General features: G+C 40.1%; 1 protein-coding gene across 1 annotated transcript in view; it reads right to left on the bottom strand.

Moving 5' to 3' along the window:
* cntln (centlein, centrosomal protein) overlaps window positions 1–19,511 on the bottom strand; it is a 108,917-nt gene that overhangs the window by 55,517 nt on the left and 33,889 nt on the right. Inside the window, 4 exon segments of the mRNA XM_030148872.1 lie at window positions 561–661; window positions 10,294–10,410; window positions 15,465–15,586; window positions 19,056–19,175. Of these exon segments, the coding sequence (XP_030004732.1) occupies window positions 561–661; window positions 10,294–10,410; window positions 15,465–15,586; window positions 19,056–19,175 (460 nt within the window).

Here is a 19,511-nt window from a genome sequence, read left to right as displayed (position 1 = left end):
TTTTTCCCCTTGAACTGCTGTGTTAGGATAACCTTGCTATTATAGTGGCTATGACTTGCTAGTAGGGTTGGTGGTCATCTGCGGTAGTGAAAACTGTTTGCTTAGCCGAAAATAACATGCTCTTTCAAACCTGACTCTATTGTGAAATCAAGCAGTGATTGACAGATATGAGCCATGTTAGTCTAGTAATGCTGGTATTAATTTGCTTTGTTGCCTGTTCAGCTACGCATTAGCTGTTAGGAGAGGACCTTTCTGTGCAAATGGAGAAGAAGAATTTCAGTCACAATTTACTAGGGATCGACTGGTATTGAATTTTTAAAGGCAGATGTGATGGTAAATAAAAAAGTTTGGACCAAGAATAAGCAGATAATTGGCTATCACCCTATCGGTATCTCAATTTTTTTTTTTGATATATGGCTAGACTGTTCATAAGGGAGGAGCATGGCCTTGCCTTGACACAAGGGTCATAACTATGTCACGACTGAGAGAGTGTTCTTGATAATGAGAAACTAAAATGAATTTTTGAAAGAATCTACAAAGTACAAAGAGAAAAGTCTCACCTTGATGTTCATTAGCAAGACATACATGGAGCTCCTTCACTGTGGCCCGGTCCATAGCAGCCTGAACGCGTAACATGTCCAACTCCTCTTCCAGGCTAACCCTGCAATTATACACATTGTTAGGGGATTGACAAAAATAAAACAAACACAGTAATTTTATAATAAGTATATTAAATCTCCACAAATATCACTCTACTTCCACTGAGGGCTATATTACTGTATACACCAGTTTTACTTTTCACCAGGAAAGACGATGACATGACAAAGAAATGAACTAATTAAAATACTTTTTAAATTATCAGGAAATCAAAGTGACAAGCTACATGAAACGCCAAGGTAGGAGAGTGCAGTGCGTGTATCATAACACAGAAACAGACTGGAAAGTGTGCCCAATTACCTCTCCGCAATTAGCTTGATTCCTGCTAAAGGCTAATTATGTGGAGCCATGCTCGAGACTTTGCACTTTCAAGTTATTATTAGGACCCCAACTGAATTCTACTGAGGATATACACATCCCCACAGAGACACCCACACCTGAAACACACACCTAATTTCCCTCCCCTCTGCTCCTCAGAGTCAGAGAGAAACACTAGAAACAAGCTCCTGCTACTGTAGTGGCATTCTCCCCTCAGTTAACCTCATTACAACAGTACAGTAGGTCTTCCTTATGACTTACTTCATAAACCATGCAAAGCAGCATGTGATCCTCTGAACAGTAAAAGGGCATGTGCTGCTGTGGTGGACTACAATGAGCACACTGGCAGGTAACTCAAACTAGAAGCTAATTCAACAAATAGTTTTGCATCATCAACCAATACATGTGATTTTTCTCATATGCCAAGAGACAATGGCATAGGAAAGTTATCACCATGGCACAGAGATAGAATGTAATTATCTTTTAGCCCAGTCCAGTAGAGGTCTGGTCTAATGGCTGACTGCAGCTTAAATAAGTACACAAATGACGCTCCCTGAGGAGAGGTGAGGAAGCAGATGGATATGTGTCCCTCCTCTATAGATTTCCTCCATAAAGAACTCCAGCGATGAAGCACCGGCACTGCCTATGTGTCCAGGCTGTAATGGGACAAATGAGCTGAAATATGCAGTATGTGGAGGAAGCCTGTCCATCTCATGTTTCTCTTTTATGCCTTTTCAGATGCTGATGGTATCTGACGCCAAACCAAAGTCATATGCAAAAACATTCAATTTTGTTGAAGGATAAGCATACTTTGTGGATAAGGAAGGGATTAGATGCAGATTGGCCATGGGCCTCCACGTTTCACATCATACATTCTGGAGATGGAAGACTATTGCATCCTATTCAGCAACAGTCAGAGTACTGGTGGTGCCAGAGTGGGACACAGTCTGCCATAGATAGGAAAATGACAGATTTTGTTAAGGAGCTGAGAACATCTACATGCAAAACTAGAATACATATTTACAGTTATATTTTTCATTAGAGTGTAATCACACAAAAATAAGGGTTGTTGTATTTTTGTTACCTTACAATGAATCATTTCTATTACATGGGAATGGAGGCCATGGTTTATGACTTGGGCATGTTGCAGCATGTATATTCAAAAGCAGTGTTCCTCAACGGGGGCTGTACTGCTCCCTAGGGGGCGTTGGGACAACGTCGGAAGGCGTTGAACAAGAAAGTTGTGAGGGGGTCACCAGAGATGAAATGGGGGGCGTTAGTCTGTATAAGTATCAATATCCAGTAGCATGTTATGTCAATGGTGAATTTCCGCCTCCCCCCTCCTCGTTAAGATACGTCACGGAGTTTATTGATAAGTCATCGAATCACTAATCTAAAGCATCTCCAAACAGCCTTCCTTTTCTTTGTTTTCCCCCGATTTAATAGCATGTGGCATCCTGCATAAGATCAATCACCGTCACATACTATGTCAGTCCAGAGTCCCAGAGTCCATACAGGCCATAAACAAAAACTAGCTCTAATGAGGAACTTCGATTTATTTATTAATTTTTTACAACTACCATAGAAAATAGTCAGAGCTTACTAAGTTAGTTGAAATCTGCAATTTCACTGTCACTAAATATCACACACTAAACCAACAGGTTTTTACTGACACCCCCCCTCCTTTGAAATAATGGTCATAACTAATCATATTTTAGTAAGATGCCCCATTTTGATCTGTTCTTGTCTGCCCCAATAAAGTATAAAAGTAAAATTAAAGTAAACTCACATCTAAATTTAAAGCCCATTTCTCTGAACAGATAATCTTAATTTTTAGCAAGGATTTCACTGCAAAACCTTTGTAGATGTAGAACGTCATATGCAGAAACAACTGAGTGGGATTAAAGTGGATAAAAGGAATGACTCAAGTGATACCAATATGTCACTTTAAACCTTGTGAAGCATTAACAAGCACATATATTGGAAATATTCTTTTAAAACCCCCATGATAGATTATAACATCACAGTATATCACAGTAGTTTATCAGCTTTGTTGAATTCATTAATTTAAGCAGACACTGTATGTTATCTTCACCAACATGCAAGACAGTATCACCTCCTGCGTGTGTATTTGGGAGGCAGTTTTTATTTTGATCATGTTAATCACACCTCCAGTCATTATCAGAGCCATGAATTTTAATTGACTATTGGGTTTATTTGTTAAAATAAAGTATCTATCAAAGCTTTTGGTTAATGTGATGAATGAAGACAAATTTTACAAGCACATTTTTCAACAGTCGACTATGTAGTGTTTTATGCTCACATTGTTGATTACTCATAATCTGCTGCAGGCTGCGTTTCTCCTTTATAGTCTCACTCATCATATTTTGGATGTAAGTAATTAATTTGATAAACAGATACTCAGTATTTTGGCCAGTACTGAGAGACTGGCAGGCTGTTTTGAGTTAAATCTCAGCCTATAGGATATGTATCGTATTGAAACTTCTGCTTCCAAAACTAATTCCCAGCATTTTCTCCATAAACTTCCTCGAGTAATTTGCAATTTATGTGCAGTTTGTGTAATTTATGTCACATCTTAGCTATCATAGTGAAAAAAAGGTTTCTACAAAACAGCCTCATGTAGAGCATTTTAACTTTTTTTTAAGGGAACAGTTGTAAAGATTCTGAGAATCCTTCTACCTTCAGGTAAAAACTTGTAGAAGGGAATTTGGGCTGAGGACTGATTTATGAAAACTCTTTGACCAATCACTTAAGAGACAAAAACTTTTATGCCAGTGAGTAGGTGGGGTCAACCTCATTGCTAGGTATGGCATGTTCTCTTGAAAAGTGTGACTGGTGGATCACATCCAAAAAATAAGCATTCCTGCCATAATGTGCGGAAAGAACATGGTGAAATCAACAGGACTACAAGTACATAACTAGTGTAACTCTCTTTTTTTTTTGAAGAACTGTCCAGAGTTTGTTTAGTTTATGTTAGATAATGTTAGAGTTTTTCAGAAGAAGGCATTGTGAAAAAGAAGGATGAGGCATCCACATATGTCAAATTTTGATTAAAAACAATTCAAATGTTATCAAATGTCCCAAACTGTGGAGAGCCATTTTGCACCATGAACCATTAACACTGGGGGGAAATGAAAAGAGATGCAATTCCATGTTATTTTAATTCATTTGCATTGTTGCATTATTCATAGTTTTAAATTCATTTAACTTTTTTAAACAGTTGTTTTTATTTTTTATTTCAATTTACAACACTTTTACTGCAGGTTTCGTGCTAGTTTTCATTAAACTAATAAATTCAAACTCTTGACTTTCCCCTTTTTTTCTGCTCTGCTTATGAGACTCTTAAGCCTCTTAAAAGGCCTCTATACTGCAAACAGTCTCTCACCTTAGGAGCTCTGTCAAGGGTTAAGATGCTCTGTGAATAACTTATCTTTACTAGGATCTACTCTTAACTTCATAGGGAATTGCTTAAACCATATCCACAGTCCTGAGAATTTTCTTATAATTTCCTCATTAAGACCAATGCTTTCCTGAGAATTTTTATAAATACATCCCCTAGCTGATAAATCAAACTAGTCTATTTTAAATTCTCAACTTGCTATTTTACCTACAGTAAAACAAGATTCAGTAAGCATAAAAAGCAAAAGAAGTTAGTCAGTAGAAACCAAACTAAAGTCAGCAGACAGGTGTTCTGTTTGGTAATGATGTGGTCTGAAAAGTAAGTCTGTGTCTCACGTCGCCCTTTTGAACCCATCTTTTAAAAAAAAAAAAAACCTTTTCTCTCTTACGCAGTGCAACAACTTAAGCCTTGAGCTATCCATTTCTTGTCATTTGATCTTGTCTCTACCTGGGCTCCACCTCACACAGCTTAGAGCACATACTTCCAGCCTTCATCCACAAGGGTGTACAGCTCATCATCATCTGCTGCAGCCATTGTGTTTTCACATCCCGGCCTCGTCTTGGTTTCTTGCATAAAAACACGCAGAAGGGATCAGGGAATAGGGTGAGAAAGCAAAAACACCTCTGGCATTTTTTATGGCTGGGGAAAGAGTCTTGTTTTTGGGGTGTGGGGGGGATTCCCCTATGGTTAAACTCATGCTAGAGGGCTGCTCATTCATGGCGGGAGTTTGGGTGGATAAGTCACTGCTGTCAGCAGAATTGGTGACTGGTGGAGTTTACATGGCTCGGTGCTGCTTTTTAGCTACTGGCGATGCAAGAGCAGCAACAACGGTGAGTCTTAAAGAGTTAGATTCTCGAGCCACAGGCCAGTGATATGAGAGGTAAATGGGGATTCAAGTATTAACCACTGGTGGAAACAACCTAGGATATCCAAAATATTCCCTGTTTAAAAGGCTTGTTGATGCTGCTGGGTATCCTAATATGAAATAAAACAATATCAGAGCATTTTTATTTATTAATATAAGAAAGGAAAAGACATTTGTAAAGTGAACTTCTCTTTCATACTTTGAAGAAGAAACATTTACATTACATTCTATTTTTATTAAGGGAACAAGCATATTACATGGTTTACTACACAGTATGCACCGATATTTTTTATTTCTTTGAAATAACTACATTATTAATGTAAGAAATTTATCATGCTATTAAAGCAGCTAAGATGTCAGGTCACACTGAAGCTTGCCTCATAATTACTAAGTGTGACGCATTTTTTTTTTTTAAAACACAATAATTGACCAAATAATTAATGAAGGAAAAAACCTTCCTTGTTTGCTTTAAAAATATGCATAAAACATTCTGTTTGTGTGAATGTGCTGGTGTGAGTAAATGTGTCCCTCCTCCAACGAAGCTCTGGTTCTGGGGGCAAAAGACTCTCATTACTTCTAATACCTTTAAGCAAATCAAGATGAAACGAAAAGAAATGGACGAATATGGGGAACATCAGGGTAAACTTTATTAAACTTAATTAGAGTCAATGTCGCTTACTGGGGAGGTTCACATCCATAATGGTCACTCTGTATAGAGGAGCTTTCACTGCTGCTGTAGTGAAAATGATCTCAAAGGCTTTTTCCCCAGTAATCGCTAGCTAATTTATGCTTTGATGTCGTCTGAGTATCGCATCTTAAGTCTGAGGGCGCACTGCATGTGTTTATTTTGTTTATGGGGCCTAAATAATCCCTGCCTCTTTTTACCAGCAGATCTTTAACAACAATTAACAAGCGTGGACATGGAGTGCCGTAGACAGATGCATAATGAGGTAGATAATATGATCCCACTGTGAATTTTCTAGCCCACCCTGCCTGAAGTTACTTGCCAGCCATCTACTACAACCAGAACAAAATCTCAATCAAAAATAAACATTGGTGTCAACTATATCATTAGCCTCTGTCTGTAAAAGTATACCAGTATGCTTTGATTCACTAGATGCCTTAAATGGATGAAATACTGAGTGAAGTACTGATTTTGAGTTGTACAACGCATAATGATATGATTACATAAAAGAGGCAAGATTTCCATCTTAAGATTGCATGCTGACTAAAAAAAAAAAAAAGTGTCTGATTAGTCCTATACTATCAAAGCGTTGGCCAAAATCTTCTATTAAGGTATAAGCTGTTTTATATTATGTAACAATGATATATGCCAGGTTACCGTAATTGTTCTGTGATTACAGCTGATACTTAAAATAGCCATAGATATGGTTATTTTCTTCTTTTTCTTCCTCCCTTAGGAACTTCCTTACAAATACTAAAAAGAGCCATAGAGGATCCAAATGAAAACAAAATACTACAATATACCAGTTTTTGGTAATCCTGTAAAGCCAACCTCAGTGCACAGACTGTTAAAAATGTATACACCGTAACAGTGCTTCCTCCCACTACGTAAAAATTAAGTCAAAATTTGGTGATCAAAGGTGTTGACATGTTCCTTGTGTGACGCAATATGGAGCCAGAGTCTGCAAAGTGTAGACACAAGAGTGTCACATGTATTGGCTAACCACACATTTCATTAATTTTTCAGCCCCTGTAGGCCATGACAAGTCCAACTGAACACAAATATACCAGATAAAATCTATGTAAAAAGACCAAAATCACATTTAAGGGAGAAAAAAAAATTATATTTTTACTTGTACAGCCAGCAGTACATAAACCTAGAGATCTCATGATGTGCCTTTGTACATACAGCCTATACTTCTGATGAAAAGACACTAATATTTTCAAGTTATACTGGATTTAACAGGTAAATACAGCTGAATTTATGAGATCACAAAGTCACACAAGGACCTGATTTGCTACATAGGTTGCTTGCCTTGAATAAGGTGGCTCCATGGTGACTCCATGATGACTCCATGACTCAATAAATACTGTCAGGACCAATCCCAATTCACCCCCCTCCATTTTGTGCATTCACGTGAAGGGGTAGGGGTGTCCAGATTCTCAATGAGTCAAAGGGGAAGCGCTAAGGGAGAGTGCTGTTTGGCCCTCGAAATGGAGATTTTTCAAGACCACACTACAAACAGAGGGGAATGAGAAATCTCCCATAATTCTGTTCGACTTGATCAACCATTTAATGCCATTTCAGTGTATTATAGATTGGATTTCTGCGGTTTCCGGTTGATAGCTGCAAAAAGATGTCCAAAGCCCATGCAACAGAGACAGTTACAGCTGCTGACGGTATGGTGAATTCTTTTGGAAACAAAGTTGTCCCATTTGTTTATAGCAACATCGATGACTGCTGATGACATAACAGGTCTCGAAGGATTGTCTCATTCCATAGGGGAATGCTTCAACCCCTACCCCTTGCAACTCCTCTAAGGGGTAGTGCCAAGTGCAAGGGCCAAGGGATAGGGGTAAAGGGGAGGGCCAAGGGGTGAATTGGGATTGGGCCTCAAACTGCTCATCTCTAATAAAGTTATTCTGAAAACGAGTTGGTACAAAAAGGACAGATTCAGGCTGGATTCATTACAAGTCCAGTATTCTACTTTTATTTTTGTCTAATCAGGGAATGTTGAAACTTATAGGGGATAAATCTTAATGCAGCATCCAGTAATATTTTAGAATGTGATAGTGGTTTTACTTTCCTGTTAAAAGGGGACAATGTCACAGTAGTGACAGAACACATTACAAAAGTGACACAATTCTGCTGCTGATTTACACGTATTCAAGTAAACAGTTGTCAGATTATCAATGATTTATCCTGCCTTTCAGACAGTAAAATGAGCCATAGGGAGGCAGTAAATCAGCTAAGAGAACACAAACAGACTTGTTTCACCTTCTTGCTCAACCTCTCATTCAAATGCAGAGACTGCAACAGGGTCTGAGCTTGATAACCTTCTCTTAACACTGTAGGGACTCACTGTGCTAGATTTATCTCAGCAATATTCATTCTGGGAAATGGTCATTTGGGTCTCAAGACGGTGTTTTAGAAGTGCTGTTTTCAGAGGAGGTGATAGGGAGCATCTGTGCACAACCTTATGACAATGAGGAAGAGAAAATGAGAGACAAATGGAGAGTTTAAACAGACTCTCCTTTAAAGGCTGCGACTAGGTATTTAAAGCTTTATATGAGGCCTTTATTTGGTCCTAAATTTTTCAGCTGCCAGAAGTTAATTAGCCATTAGTGGATCATTGCTAACACTTATCTAACATAACCTTCACAAGCACAATCATTATAATACGGTCAACGGAACAACAAGCTTTTAAACGCTTGCCCCTGAGTTTCCCAGCAGTTATGCTTCCAGGAACTATTGTTGCTGTTGCCCTCTCTGTTGCTTTGTCAGAAATTTGCATTGCAGGGAAGTAAAGCTGTTTGACTACACTTGTTTCGAACACAGTCCCAGCTCTATCTTCTTCAGTCCTGCTTCTTCTCATGACAGGAATGAAGAAAGCAAGGAGTGGAATAGAGATGGGGTATGCTTCTGCTTTAACAACTGAATTATGAGCAGCTGTGTGCCCTGGAACAGAGAATTTTTCTAAAGCACAAGTTTAAAGACCCTAGCCAAGTTTACTTTGCAGCAGCCACATGGGTAAGGAGGGGCCCCGGGGGGTGGGAATAGAGGAGATGAGGTGGAGCTGGTCAGGGGCACATGAAGGGGATCAACACTAACCCCTGAGGACAGGCCAGTTATACAGCTAGGTAAGAGGCCAGCCGCCATCCATCCCTTGAGGTCGTGCTTGCAGGTCAGTTCCAAGGACCCTATGCGTTCATGGTAGTTTGCTGAACCCTCATACCCCACCCCAAGACAATCCGGTCCTATGCTCTGCTCAGCTCTAGTTTTGGCGGGGCAGGCAGGCGGATGGACATCCCTTAACAGGCAGTATCGGCGGCACTAGGGCTGCTAGCTTGTAATTAGCTCGGACAGCTCAGGCTTGGAGAGAGGCAGCCGGGCTATATCATAATGAGCTCAGCTGGGATTAGGAGGACAGGGCAGGGGGGTGAGCAGAGGGGAAAAGAAGTAAGAGGGGGTGGGAGAGAAGGGGGGGGGGGGGGGGGGGGGCAAGTAGCAGAATTCTGGCCTCAGCCTACTGTACCATCACAGAGGGCCGGAGGGAGGCAACTGGGAAGACAAGTAGGAAGAGGGAAAGAAGAGGTACAGAGGCACAGGATAGAGGAGGGAAGAGGTGAGGAGAGGTGAAGGCTAGGGGAAATAGGAGAGAGGAACACTATGGCTTTAGGCCAAGCTTTGTGTAGCATCACAGAGGGTCAGCGTTAGTGGTGCAGTTACATGGGCTCCTCCAGATCAAACAAAGCAATGGCTATACACACCCAGAGACTGACTAAAAGATAAATCAGGGGAAAAAAAAGCCTCAGTTCTAGTCAAAATTTGAGCTAATAATACTTCTACACCTACCAGACCAAGTAAGTAAGTCGGTAAGTGTCTTATTGACTTACTAAATAATAGTATCAACAGGATGATAATACTTTGGCATAAATGTACCATTAAACATGCAATTATTTCACAAAGACACAGCTAGGGATTTTGATAATGTGATTTTACTTCCTGCACTTTTATGTGTGAATTTCAGGGCAGCCAATTTTATAAATGAGCATTGAGTCTAATGATCCTGCTTTGGCTCCTGCTGTCTGGTAATGATGTGAAGGGCTAGGTGAATGCTGTGAAGTTGGGAAGGGCACACTCAAATTTTAACACCCACAAACAAGAAGGGACACTGGGAGTGTGTGTAATTTAACTAATGAGAGAAAAAAAGAGACAGTGAGGTGAACACAAACTCAAACGTGTCCAGTTCTCATGTCATGTATTTATATGTATATATACAGTATATATACACACACACACACACATACATATGTTAGCGAGGCAAATTTAACAGCGGTGACTTACTTTTCAGTAGTCATTTTCCTGTTGAGGTTTTTCAAGTAGGCCAGCTCATTCCACACTGCATCACTGTTCTCTTGTCTCAGCTGCCATGGCTCTGCGCGTTGCATCCTTCCAACTGGCCTGGATGTAAACAATATATAGGTATATTTAGCAGGTAGCCTAATGGCACAGATGCGCACACATACTGATAGCCAACATACCAACATGGGAAATGATTGGTACTATACTGTATATTAATTTGCTGCCTCAATTCACATGGGGTAACAAGGCCCCTTAGTTCCCCTCTGTTTTTGTTATTCAGCCATCTTTAGCAGTATTCAAATGAGCAGCCTTGACTTTGACATTTCAGTGGCAAATCATGTACACACGCATGCATGTTTGTTAAAGCCCAGGGCACTGCCCGTGTGGCAGGGCAGTGGAGCATTCCCTGTGTGCCATGCAAATGTAAATAATGGCAAAAACACACTTGCAAACGAGGTCATTCAAATGTCTACACCTCACTTATGAATACTTAATGACAATTTGTGCTCAGTAGCTGCCCCCTCGATTGAACTTCAGCTCTTTCTATGTTAGACACACACAGAGTCCGACATACCCCCAACTGCATCCCTGTACACGCCCATCAATCAGCCTTGGCCCACCACATTCAATTCCAATTAGCTGTTCATTTGCGGAATAAAACCGCTTTTAGTGAAAAATCCACAAATTGAAAAAGCAGCAGATAAAAAGAGAATACCATTTTTGTCACGCACACACACATACACACATGCACACACACCACAGTTTCTCATTTTCTCTCAATCAATGAAGCAGAGGTGTAGTAATGGATTGTTAGGGTCACTGCTATGGTGGAGGACTTCTTTTTCCCGTGGTCATTATTGGCTATGTAGATGCTGAAACGCTACGCTAATACTAGTTAAACCCTGGTGCCTGGGAGTTGGAGGCTACGAAGGAACAGCAAATGTTTTCATTTAATACCAGTAATGCCCCTGTGAGCAATTTAAAGCCCTTGAACTTCTTCATAGTGTATGTTCATACGTGTGAGTGTGCCATTTACGGGTACGGGTTTGTCTCTTGGAGTGCAAACCTATTAATGGATAATTTCAATGTTAAGTCACAAATACTGATAGACTGTGACTTATTTTACTGGAAATACTCAGTGAATTCAGCCTTGACTATCTTAAGGAAGCTTCGAGCTGTAAAAGTACATGATATTTTACCCACAGCTCTGTTTCAGTGTATTAACTGCATTCTTTGTGAAAGGTGTATGAAGCTTTATTAAGTCACAGTAAAGCTTTATACATTTTAATTTGTTTACAGTGGGCCTAAAAGCTGTTGAACATGGAGCCTTGAGAGAGCTATCTTCTTCAGGCCTCAGTGCTTCCTCCCCTATGGTATCCTAGTTTCCATTATTAAGCAGAAGGAAATAGAGAGAACTTTTCCACACCGCTGCGGCTAATTGCTTTGATTCAGGGGGAATCTGTTTATGGGCGCAACTTTGATCAGAGTACGGATGCTTTAATAACCTTTAATTTTATTTGCTCACCCCCATCATCCCCAGTCTGATTAAAAAACTTTTTCCCTTCTCTAATATAAATAAGAAGTTGGCTTTTTCCTCCTCTCCTTCATGCCATTTTGGGAAAATATGGTAGTAATGGTGAATGGCAGGGTGTTTTCACTGGGACTGGAAACTGCACAACCCCTGCATGCTGATAAGCCACTGGACCTTTAAGATGCTTGGTGATTGGTTGTGAGTAGTATCCTGGGCGGTACTGATTTTCACAAGCGCAACTAATGTCACTTAGGAGCTTGATGTACAGCAACCAATTGTCTATTTCAGTACTTTGCTAATGAAAGTAAGTTTGAGATGAGAAAAGTTCAAATTTGTGCTGTAACATAGTAAGTGAGAAATTACTGAGTTATTTAGTAGGACTTGTGACTACAAGCAAGTTCACATGTGTGTCAGGTAGGAAAGGAGATGCATAAAGTCTACTCTTTTGGACCTGTGCACAAAAAGTGAACAATACAGACCCCCCGCATCTTTCCAAAAAGGCAACAACACAGCATGGAAGCTACTGGGAACTCCCTAACAAGCTCAAAATGCAATGAGACTCGACGCCTATCCCCACTGACTTGTTAGGGCCCTGATTTTCCAGCACTAATGGGAGTATTTAAGTCATTTTCTATTGTCTCTCGTTCAGGCTGGCATTACCCCAGTGGGTTTTACAGCTATTTAGGGATGGGGCTTAATGCCAAATGAATGCCAGGATCATAACATTGAGTGACTGGCTGGTGCCATGAAGGGGTCTGAGTGAAAAGGGCAACGCTGCCTATTGCATCAATTTTGTGTCAAATCAGTCATGAAATACAGATATACTGACACTGAAACAACAAACTCCTTTTATGGGTTTGTGAGCCCCCTTTGCTCTTTGTCCCAAACACAGCCCTGTTTGAATGGCTATAGGTTATATGCAGTACGGATTGTATAAGTTTCCTCTGACAGAATCAAGGTTATAATGCACTATTTGACAGACTTCTTGTGATAACCTGTTAAAATGTATAACAGCAGCACAATGGGTGTTGACTCTCTCCCTTCATCTCTCTGTCTTTGTTCCCACTGTCTCAGACACATGCTGTTGAGCCGCACTGAGCTGACATGAGCCGAGTCGAGCCTAGCGCTGAACACGCTCTCTCACTGACTCCACTTTCACACGGGCTCACATTGCACTGCTGTTTTCTTTAATTAACCCAAAGAGAAAACAGCTGACAAGGTCAACACTTAGCTCCCGTGTGGCCACCAAACATATGCACCTTTAGTAACATTTTAGAATGGACTCACTGATGCAGGTGAACAGGTAAAAAAAAAAAAAGAAAAAGAAAAAATAGGAGACTTGGGGAGAAACAATGGAGATAACAGAATCATCATATTTATAACATTTTCCACACATCTTTCACTTTGTGTAAAAACCCTGTGGTTTCTGGGGAAGATAACAGGTTGAGGCAGGAAATGGCCTTCACCCCTCCTCCCTCCCTCCTCCACAGGCCTTCTCAAACACCTTGTACCCCCCAGGACCAGACACCTCCCATCTCAGGCTCTCACATCCTAATGAACACTGAGGGAGAAGGGACGCCGGCACACTTGGCACAAAATGGCCTAAATTGACTTGGCTTAAAACCTCTGAGCTTTTCAAAGGCAACAGAATTTCTCCCACTTTCCCAAATCCAGCACTCAGGTCTTGTCAGACAACATGTGGAGAGCAATAAGACCCTAAGACTATTTGTGAGTGGTTTCAGAGAGTTATAGGGTTGCACAAGGGCTTTTAACATAAGGTGAAGTTGAGTTATGTGCTTTGAGACACCTCTTACTCACTGCTGCCAGATCAAACTGGAAGTTAGTGTATGCATAGCTCCAGTGTGTTTTATCAAGGTAATATACGTACATCAACTGATCTAGTAAACTGTGTACAATATTTATTATAAGTCAGGTTACACTAGGAAAGAATTACATCATACACAGTGTCGTTGAACCACTTCTGAAAAACAAAAGTGTTTACAGCTGCTCTCAAGCGCCACACTTAAGGGTGGGGTGAAACGATGGTGAAGTCTGAGAAAAGTAATGAAATAAAGAGGCGCTGTTTCAATTTCAGGGTCATTTATCAACATTATAACTAATCCTCTCACTAAGAGACATGTTCAGTCTGCTTTCTTTTTCATGTCTGTTTGACCCTTCAGTAAGATCTTTAACTGGAGTATGCTGACCCCATCCATTTTCAGTATGTTTTTTCCTATATGGGTCACAACTATTTAAGAAGTATTTCAGTATGCAGCTTTCCTAAAATTGGTCAGCTACTTTAAATACCTCCTAATCAAACTTCATATAGAAAATGTATATGGTACATTTAGTTGCAGTTGGGGGGACGTTATCCCAATCCCCAATTTTACATGTTATTTTAAAAATATTTGAAAATAAATTAAATAAATAATGATTAAAATGTCATTTATGTTCTATTATCTTTATAAATCCTTGACATATCATGCATAAAATGTCATCAGATATTTTCCTGTCTATGTCCTTGACTATGGGCTCAAACTGATTTCAGCCCATAGACCGTGCCTTCTTTGTCCTCTCATTGTTCAATGGTGAGAAGATTGTTCCCATAATTTGTAAGGAAATGTTTTCTGCAAACTGTTTGAGTGTTACTGCAGAAAACTTTGCTTTTTTGTGTGAAACAATTGTTTAGAAATACGTGAAGTAATCATGTAGATTTGAAAGGCTCACAATCATCTAAAATTGTCACAAAAAAACATTCACTACCAAAACTACTAACCATGCATCCAGGAGAGAGGAGGCAGTGGTTTAGTAATAAACTGAAAAAGCTGATGATATTCTGTATATATTTCTGGGGTTTAAATAGACGGAAGAGCAGCTGTGGCTCAGATGATTGGGCACGAACCAGAAGGCTGGTGGTTTGATCCCTGGGCCCAGTCCACATGTCCAAGCCCCCTTGAGTAAGACATTGTGCCTGTTTACATGACCATAAAAATCTGACAACTGGGAGGAATCAGATTATTGTAACAATCAGATCTGATGTGTTTACATGCACTTATGAAATGCGATACTCAAAAACCCTGGTTTAGACACTCCAGTCCATTATCAGATTTCTTTTGGAGTATGTATACCTACATAGTGATGGTAGACTCAAACTTCCTGTTATTGTCTTTTGCTCACGTTTGACTATGTAACTTCCATTTTCTGTGATTTTAATTGTGTTTACACACGTGCAGATGTAAAAGAACTAAATAAATCAGATAAACCTCTATACAAGCAGGAACATACTGGAGTATTGAGGACAAATCCAGATGTGTTAATCTGATTTCTCAAAATCAGATTACTGCTGTTATCTGATAAAACATACCAGATTATACTGTTTACAATAATGATTTAAGTATTAGTGTGCATGTAAACAGGCTCAGTAAGTTACTCCCAGTGACCATTTCACTGGTGTGTGAATGTGAGAGCATTTTTGTGTGCAAACGGGTGAATGTGACAGACTAGGACAATAGAAATTCAAGTTACAATTCAGTTACCATTTGGAGGGAATTGTATTCTTGAATTCTTCTTAAATGTTGGTTTAAAGTTTGGTAGAATGGCCCAACTTAAATGATCTACTTACAAGCCATTTGATTTTTCCATCTCTTTCAGCTGGTCTTTGATCGTCCTGTAGTTGCTCTGGATGAGACAGAGACGTTCACGACGTTTATCATGAGCCCTCCTCAGCTCTTCATTTTCTTGTATCTGTAAGAAATGTGGTAAAAATCAAATGAAGAAGGGACTCAGCTTCCATATTGACCATGTGCCACACTGCTGTACATGTTGAGGGAAGCCTCACTCCCTTTTCATTTTTAATCTGGTGCAGTTAGAATACCTGTGCCTGACAAAAGTCAGCAGGTTTGGATTATTTTTGCTATTCTCCCTCCTCCTTGACAACAGCCTCCACTTTCACTGAGCAACTGAGACATCATTAAAGGACGATATCTACATGACCAGTCAGAGAGGCCACAAAACACACATGTGTGAGCTACATACACACCCCTGAACTCACTTACTGGAGTTACCAGCTGACGACCAGCATGTGCTATGTTGTTGCTGACAATGTTGTTGACAGCTATTAAAACACAGTAAGATTGGGCTCCAGCTTTAAAGAAGGAGTAAGAGAAGACAACATATAGATTTTTCTTGTCAGGGGCACCCCTCCTCCTCATCACACTGACCTTAACAGAGAGGGCGATGGAGAAAACACTTTCAACAGGCAGGACAAACAGAGGTGAAAAAAGAGTAAGGAAAGAGAGAAAGGCAGCTGATGAAAATAGAGGAAAGAGAAAGAGCAAAGGAGAAATTAGAAAGAGTAGGAAGAGGGAGAGAGACAGAGAGAGAGAGAGAAGCAAAAGGGAAAGTGAAAAGAAGAGTGCAGGACAGGTTTCTGCTTGAGTGGCCAGGGCTAGGGAGAGTTGTCGAGCGCTTTCTGAAGGGAAGGAGCTTGTTTACTGCTGATATGACACGGCTGCCCTGCAGAGAGGGAAATGCGAGCCCTCAGCCCTGTTATTATTAACAAGGACAAAGAGAACAGAGAGAGAGAAAGCACACAAACATGTGCCGGACACACAACAGGAGTGCGCACACACATACAAAATACATTCACACTGCCAGTGTGACAAGTATGGATTTTCCCTTGTGCGGATTATTCACAGAGGACATCTGCAAGACATCCACAGCCCCTTCATGCAGCCCCCCAACCTCTCAAAAACAAAGCTTTAATGAAAGGGTCCAGACCAGGGCGGTGTTAACTGGTGGAACTAGGAGCTGGGGGAGGACACAGAAGAGTTGAGGCAGACTGATAAGAGGGGTGGGAGGGATGGAGCAAGTGGCAGGGCATTAGCCACATCATGGATTCCCAGGCTCCTTATAGAGCTTCCCCTGGGCAACCCAGCTCTGGTCATCAGGCCACAGACCCTTGCCCACCGATCAATACACCCCCTTACCCATCCAGCATACACATCGGTGGACGTTTTCAAGCTGAAAAATAATTACACAGCAACAGCAAGTGTTTACTTGAAAGTGTAAAGAACAAAAAAACAAACAAATACAAAATAAAAACACACAACAAGGCCATTATTATGAGAATTGTTTGTCTGCTGCTGTTTGCTGCTAGGTCAACATGTCAGCAGTACAGGCTATCCAATTTCAAAGGCATTCTATTGGAAAGAAATGTATAGGATCAACTGAAGTAGAACAAGCTAGACAGAATGCTACAGAAAAAATACATAACATAAAATACAGCTGGGAAATATATAAAATAAATGCATCTCAATTTTTTCCATGATGTAAAATACAGAAAATAGCATTCACTGAGGATCAATCAATAAATCAAATTTTAATGATATAGTGTCACATCATAACAAAAGTCATCTCGTGATCCTGTACATTTAGAGCCGGTCTAAACCAGACTCTTAGGATTTTTCTTGGTCAACTTCCAAATGCACCATATTTGTTTGGTGTAATATATTCCCTGTGAATGTTTCTGCCCAGTCATTGTCTAACACAGTTAGTGAAATTCATTTAACAAATAATTCATACTGACACCATTTCAGGTGCGGTTTTTTTCATTGTTGTTGTTTGGTAAATATGCATGCAAGTTTTGATACTGAGAAGTATTTTGAAGCATATTTTGTCTAGAGTTCATGAAGACAGAAAAAAGATTTAACTAAGTCTTGCTGTAAGATCTTAAAGGAGAGGTCTTCACTGTAGCTGATGGAGGTCATGTTGCTTAATACCAAATCCAGGCAAAGAACAGGCTAAATCGTGCCTTTGCCCTAATGCTCTCATTAAATGTGGCCACAGATGTGAGTTGCCAATCACAGTCGTTCTGTGCATACCTTTGCTAAATGCCCCTCAACTGGCAGACACATAAATGGCGCTATTAACTAAGACAGTCATGCGTGTTATCTGAATCTATGTTGAGCATTACCGACTGACTAGGTGTCTGCCAGTGATGTAATTCAGACACTTCAGATCTGACAAGAAAATGACGCCTGAAGTGTTTGTAGGACTGTGTTAAAAGGGAGATGACCTCTGCATAATCGCTTGCTGGTCAGCCTGAAAGATCAGAAGGATAAAGGAAAAAAGTAGAACAGCTTTAAGGAAAAGTTCAAATTAAAAAGAAAAAAAAAGATCAGTGCAAGTGGAACATATTCTGCTTACATAAATGAGAAAATTCAAGAGGACCACTTTAGACATACAATGACTCAAAGCGCAGGGATGAAAAAGAACTGTTTAGCTGCGCATTTCAGAGGGAAAAAGACACGTGAATAAAGAATAATGGGAGAAAAATGTCATAGAGTATTTGAAGGTTAAAAGACCAATAAAGCTGATTCGTTTAAGGTAGAAAACCCTGCTGTATCCACCTTCACCAGAGCAGCTCCTCTCCTGCTGCTTCACTGCCTACGCACGATCTGTTTGTGTGCCACATATATGTATGCGTGTGTGTGTTCAACACACTGTTAGGGAAGGTCATGGTGGAGGCAGTGGCAGCAGCAGTACAATTGAACCTTTGGAGACAACGACTGTTACAGTACTGCAGACCTTCCCGCAGATGATAGCAGCAATCATATGTGAGTTAGTGACCACAGCAACAAGCAGCTGCATTAGGCCTGTGAAGGACGGAACAGATGCGAGCTGAGAGAAATAAATGATGTACTGCAAGAATATGGGGTTTAATAGATAAATAGATTTTGTCTGAAAAGGATTTACACTCCTAATGTTTGCAGCTCATACCTGACCCAATTAAATTAATCAAAAATCAAAGAAAAAATCCCCACAAATTTACTCTTCATCTACGACTATAATGTATATATTCACATTATAGTTATGATCATATATTTATACATTCACCCTGCACTCACTTGTCCTTGCTAAGACAAAATATATAATAAACATATGTGATGCATGCCTCTTTTCAATATGTATTCTTCCAATGTTAAATCTTTTCAAAATGACTAAACGTTATTCTATAATAACAGGATTTCTTTATCATTATTTTTGTTTTGCTATACTTTTGTTCTTCAAAAAGCCCGCAAACTTCACTTATAACACCCAAGAAACTTTTTTGGTAAATTCAGTAAGTCACTGTTGAGAATGGAACAAAACAAGTGTACACATCTTAACTTGAAAATTATACTATGTGTAGTCATCTATGATAAGTAGTTACCTTCAATTCCAGCAGCTCCTCAAGGTCCTGAATCCTCTTTTCTGTGATTCTTGTCCTCCCACAACCCATCTCCACACTGCTGGCTGGGGACAGAGACCTGGACTGCTGCATAGGTGCACCCTGACGAAAGGTAAGCAAGGAAGCACATGGTGAGAACTTGAGCACACTTCAATTACACATACGGGCACAAGCCCATGCAACAATTAACATCTGTAGAAACACTGAGTGAATGCCAATAGTGGAATTATCCATGTTCATTGCATTCCCATCTCACCTTGAGTAACACACGCGCATTGTCTTCAGTACACACAGCAGCACACACAAACAAACATGCTACCAGAGGAATAAAGCAAGCTGGAGCAGTATTCAGCAGAAGCAGAAGGGAGGAGGTTTAGTTCTGTGTGTGTATGTGTGTGCTTGGAAACGGAGTTGCAAGCTGAGAGCGGCAAAGGTTTC

Source organism: Sphaeramia orbicularis, chromosome 1, assembly GCF_902148855.1.
Source record: "Sphaeramia orbicularis chromosome 1, fSphaOr1.1, whole genome shotgun sequence".
NCBI lineage: Eukaryota > Metazoa > Chordata > Actinopteri > Kurtiformes > Apogonidae > Sphaeramia > Sphaeramia orbicularis.
The sequence above is the reverse complement of the archived record's forward strand: the minus strand, read 5'-3'. Positions and strand labels throughout refer to the sequence as shown.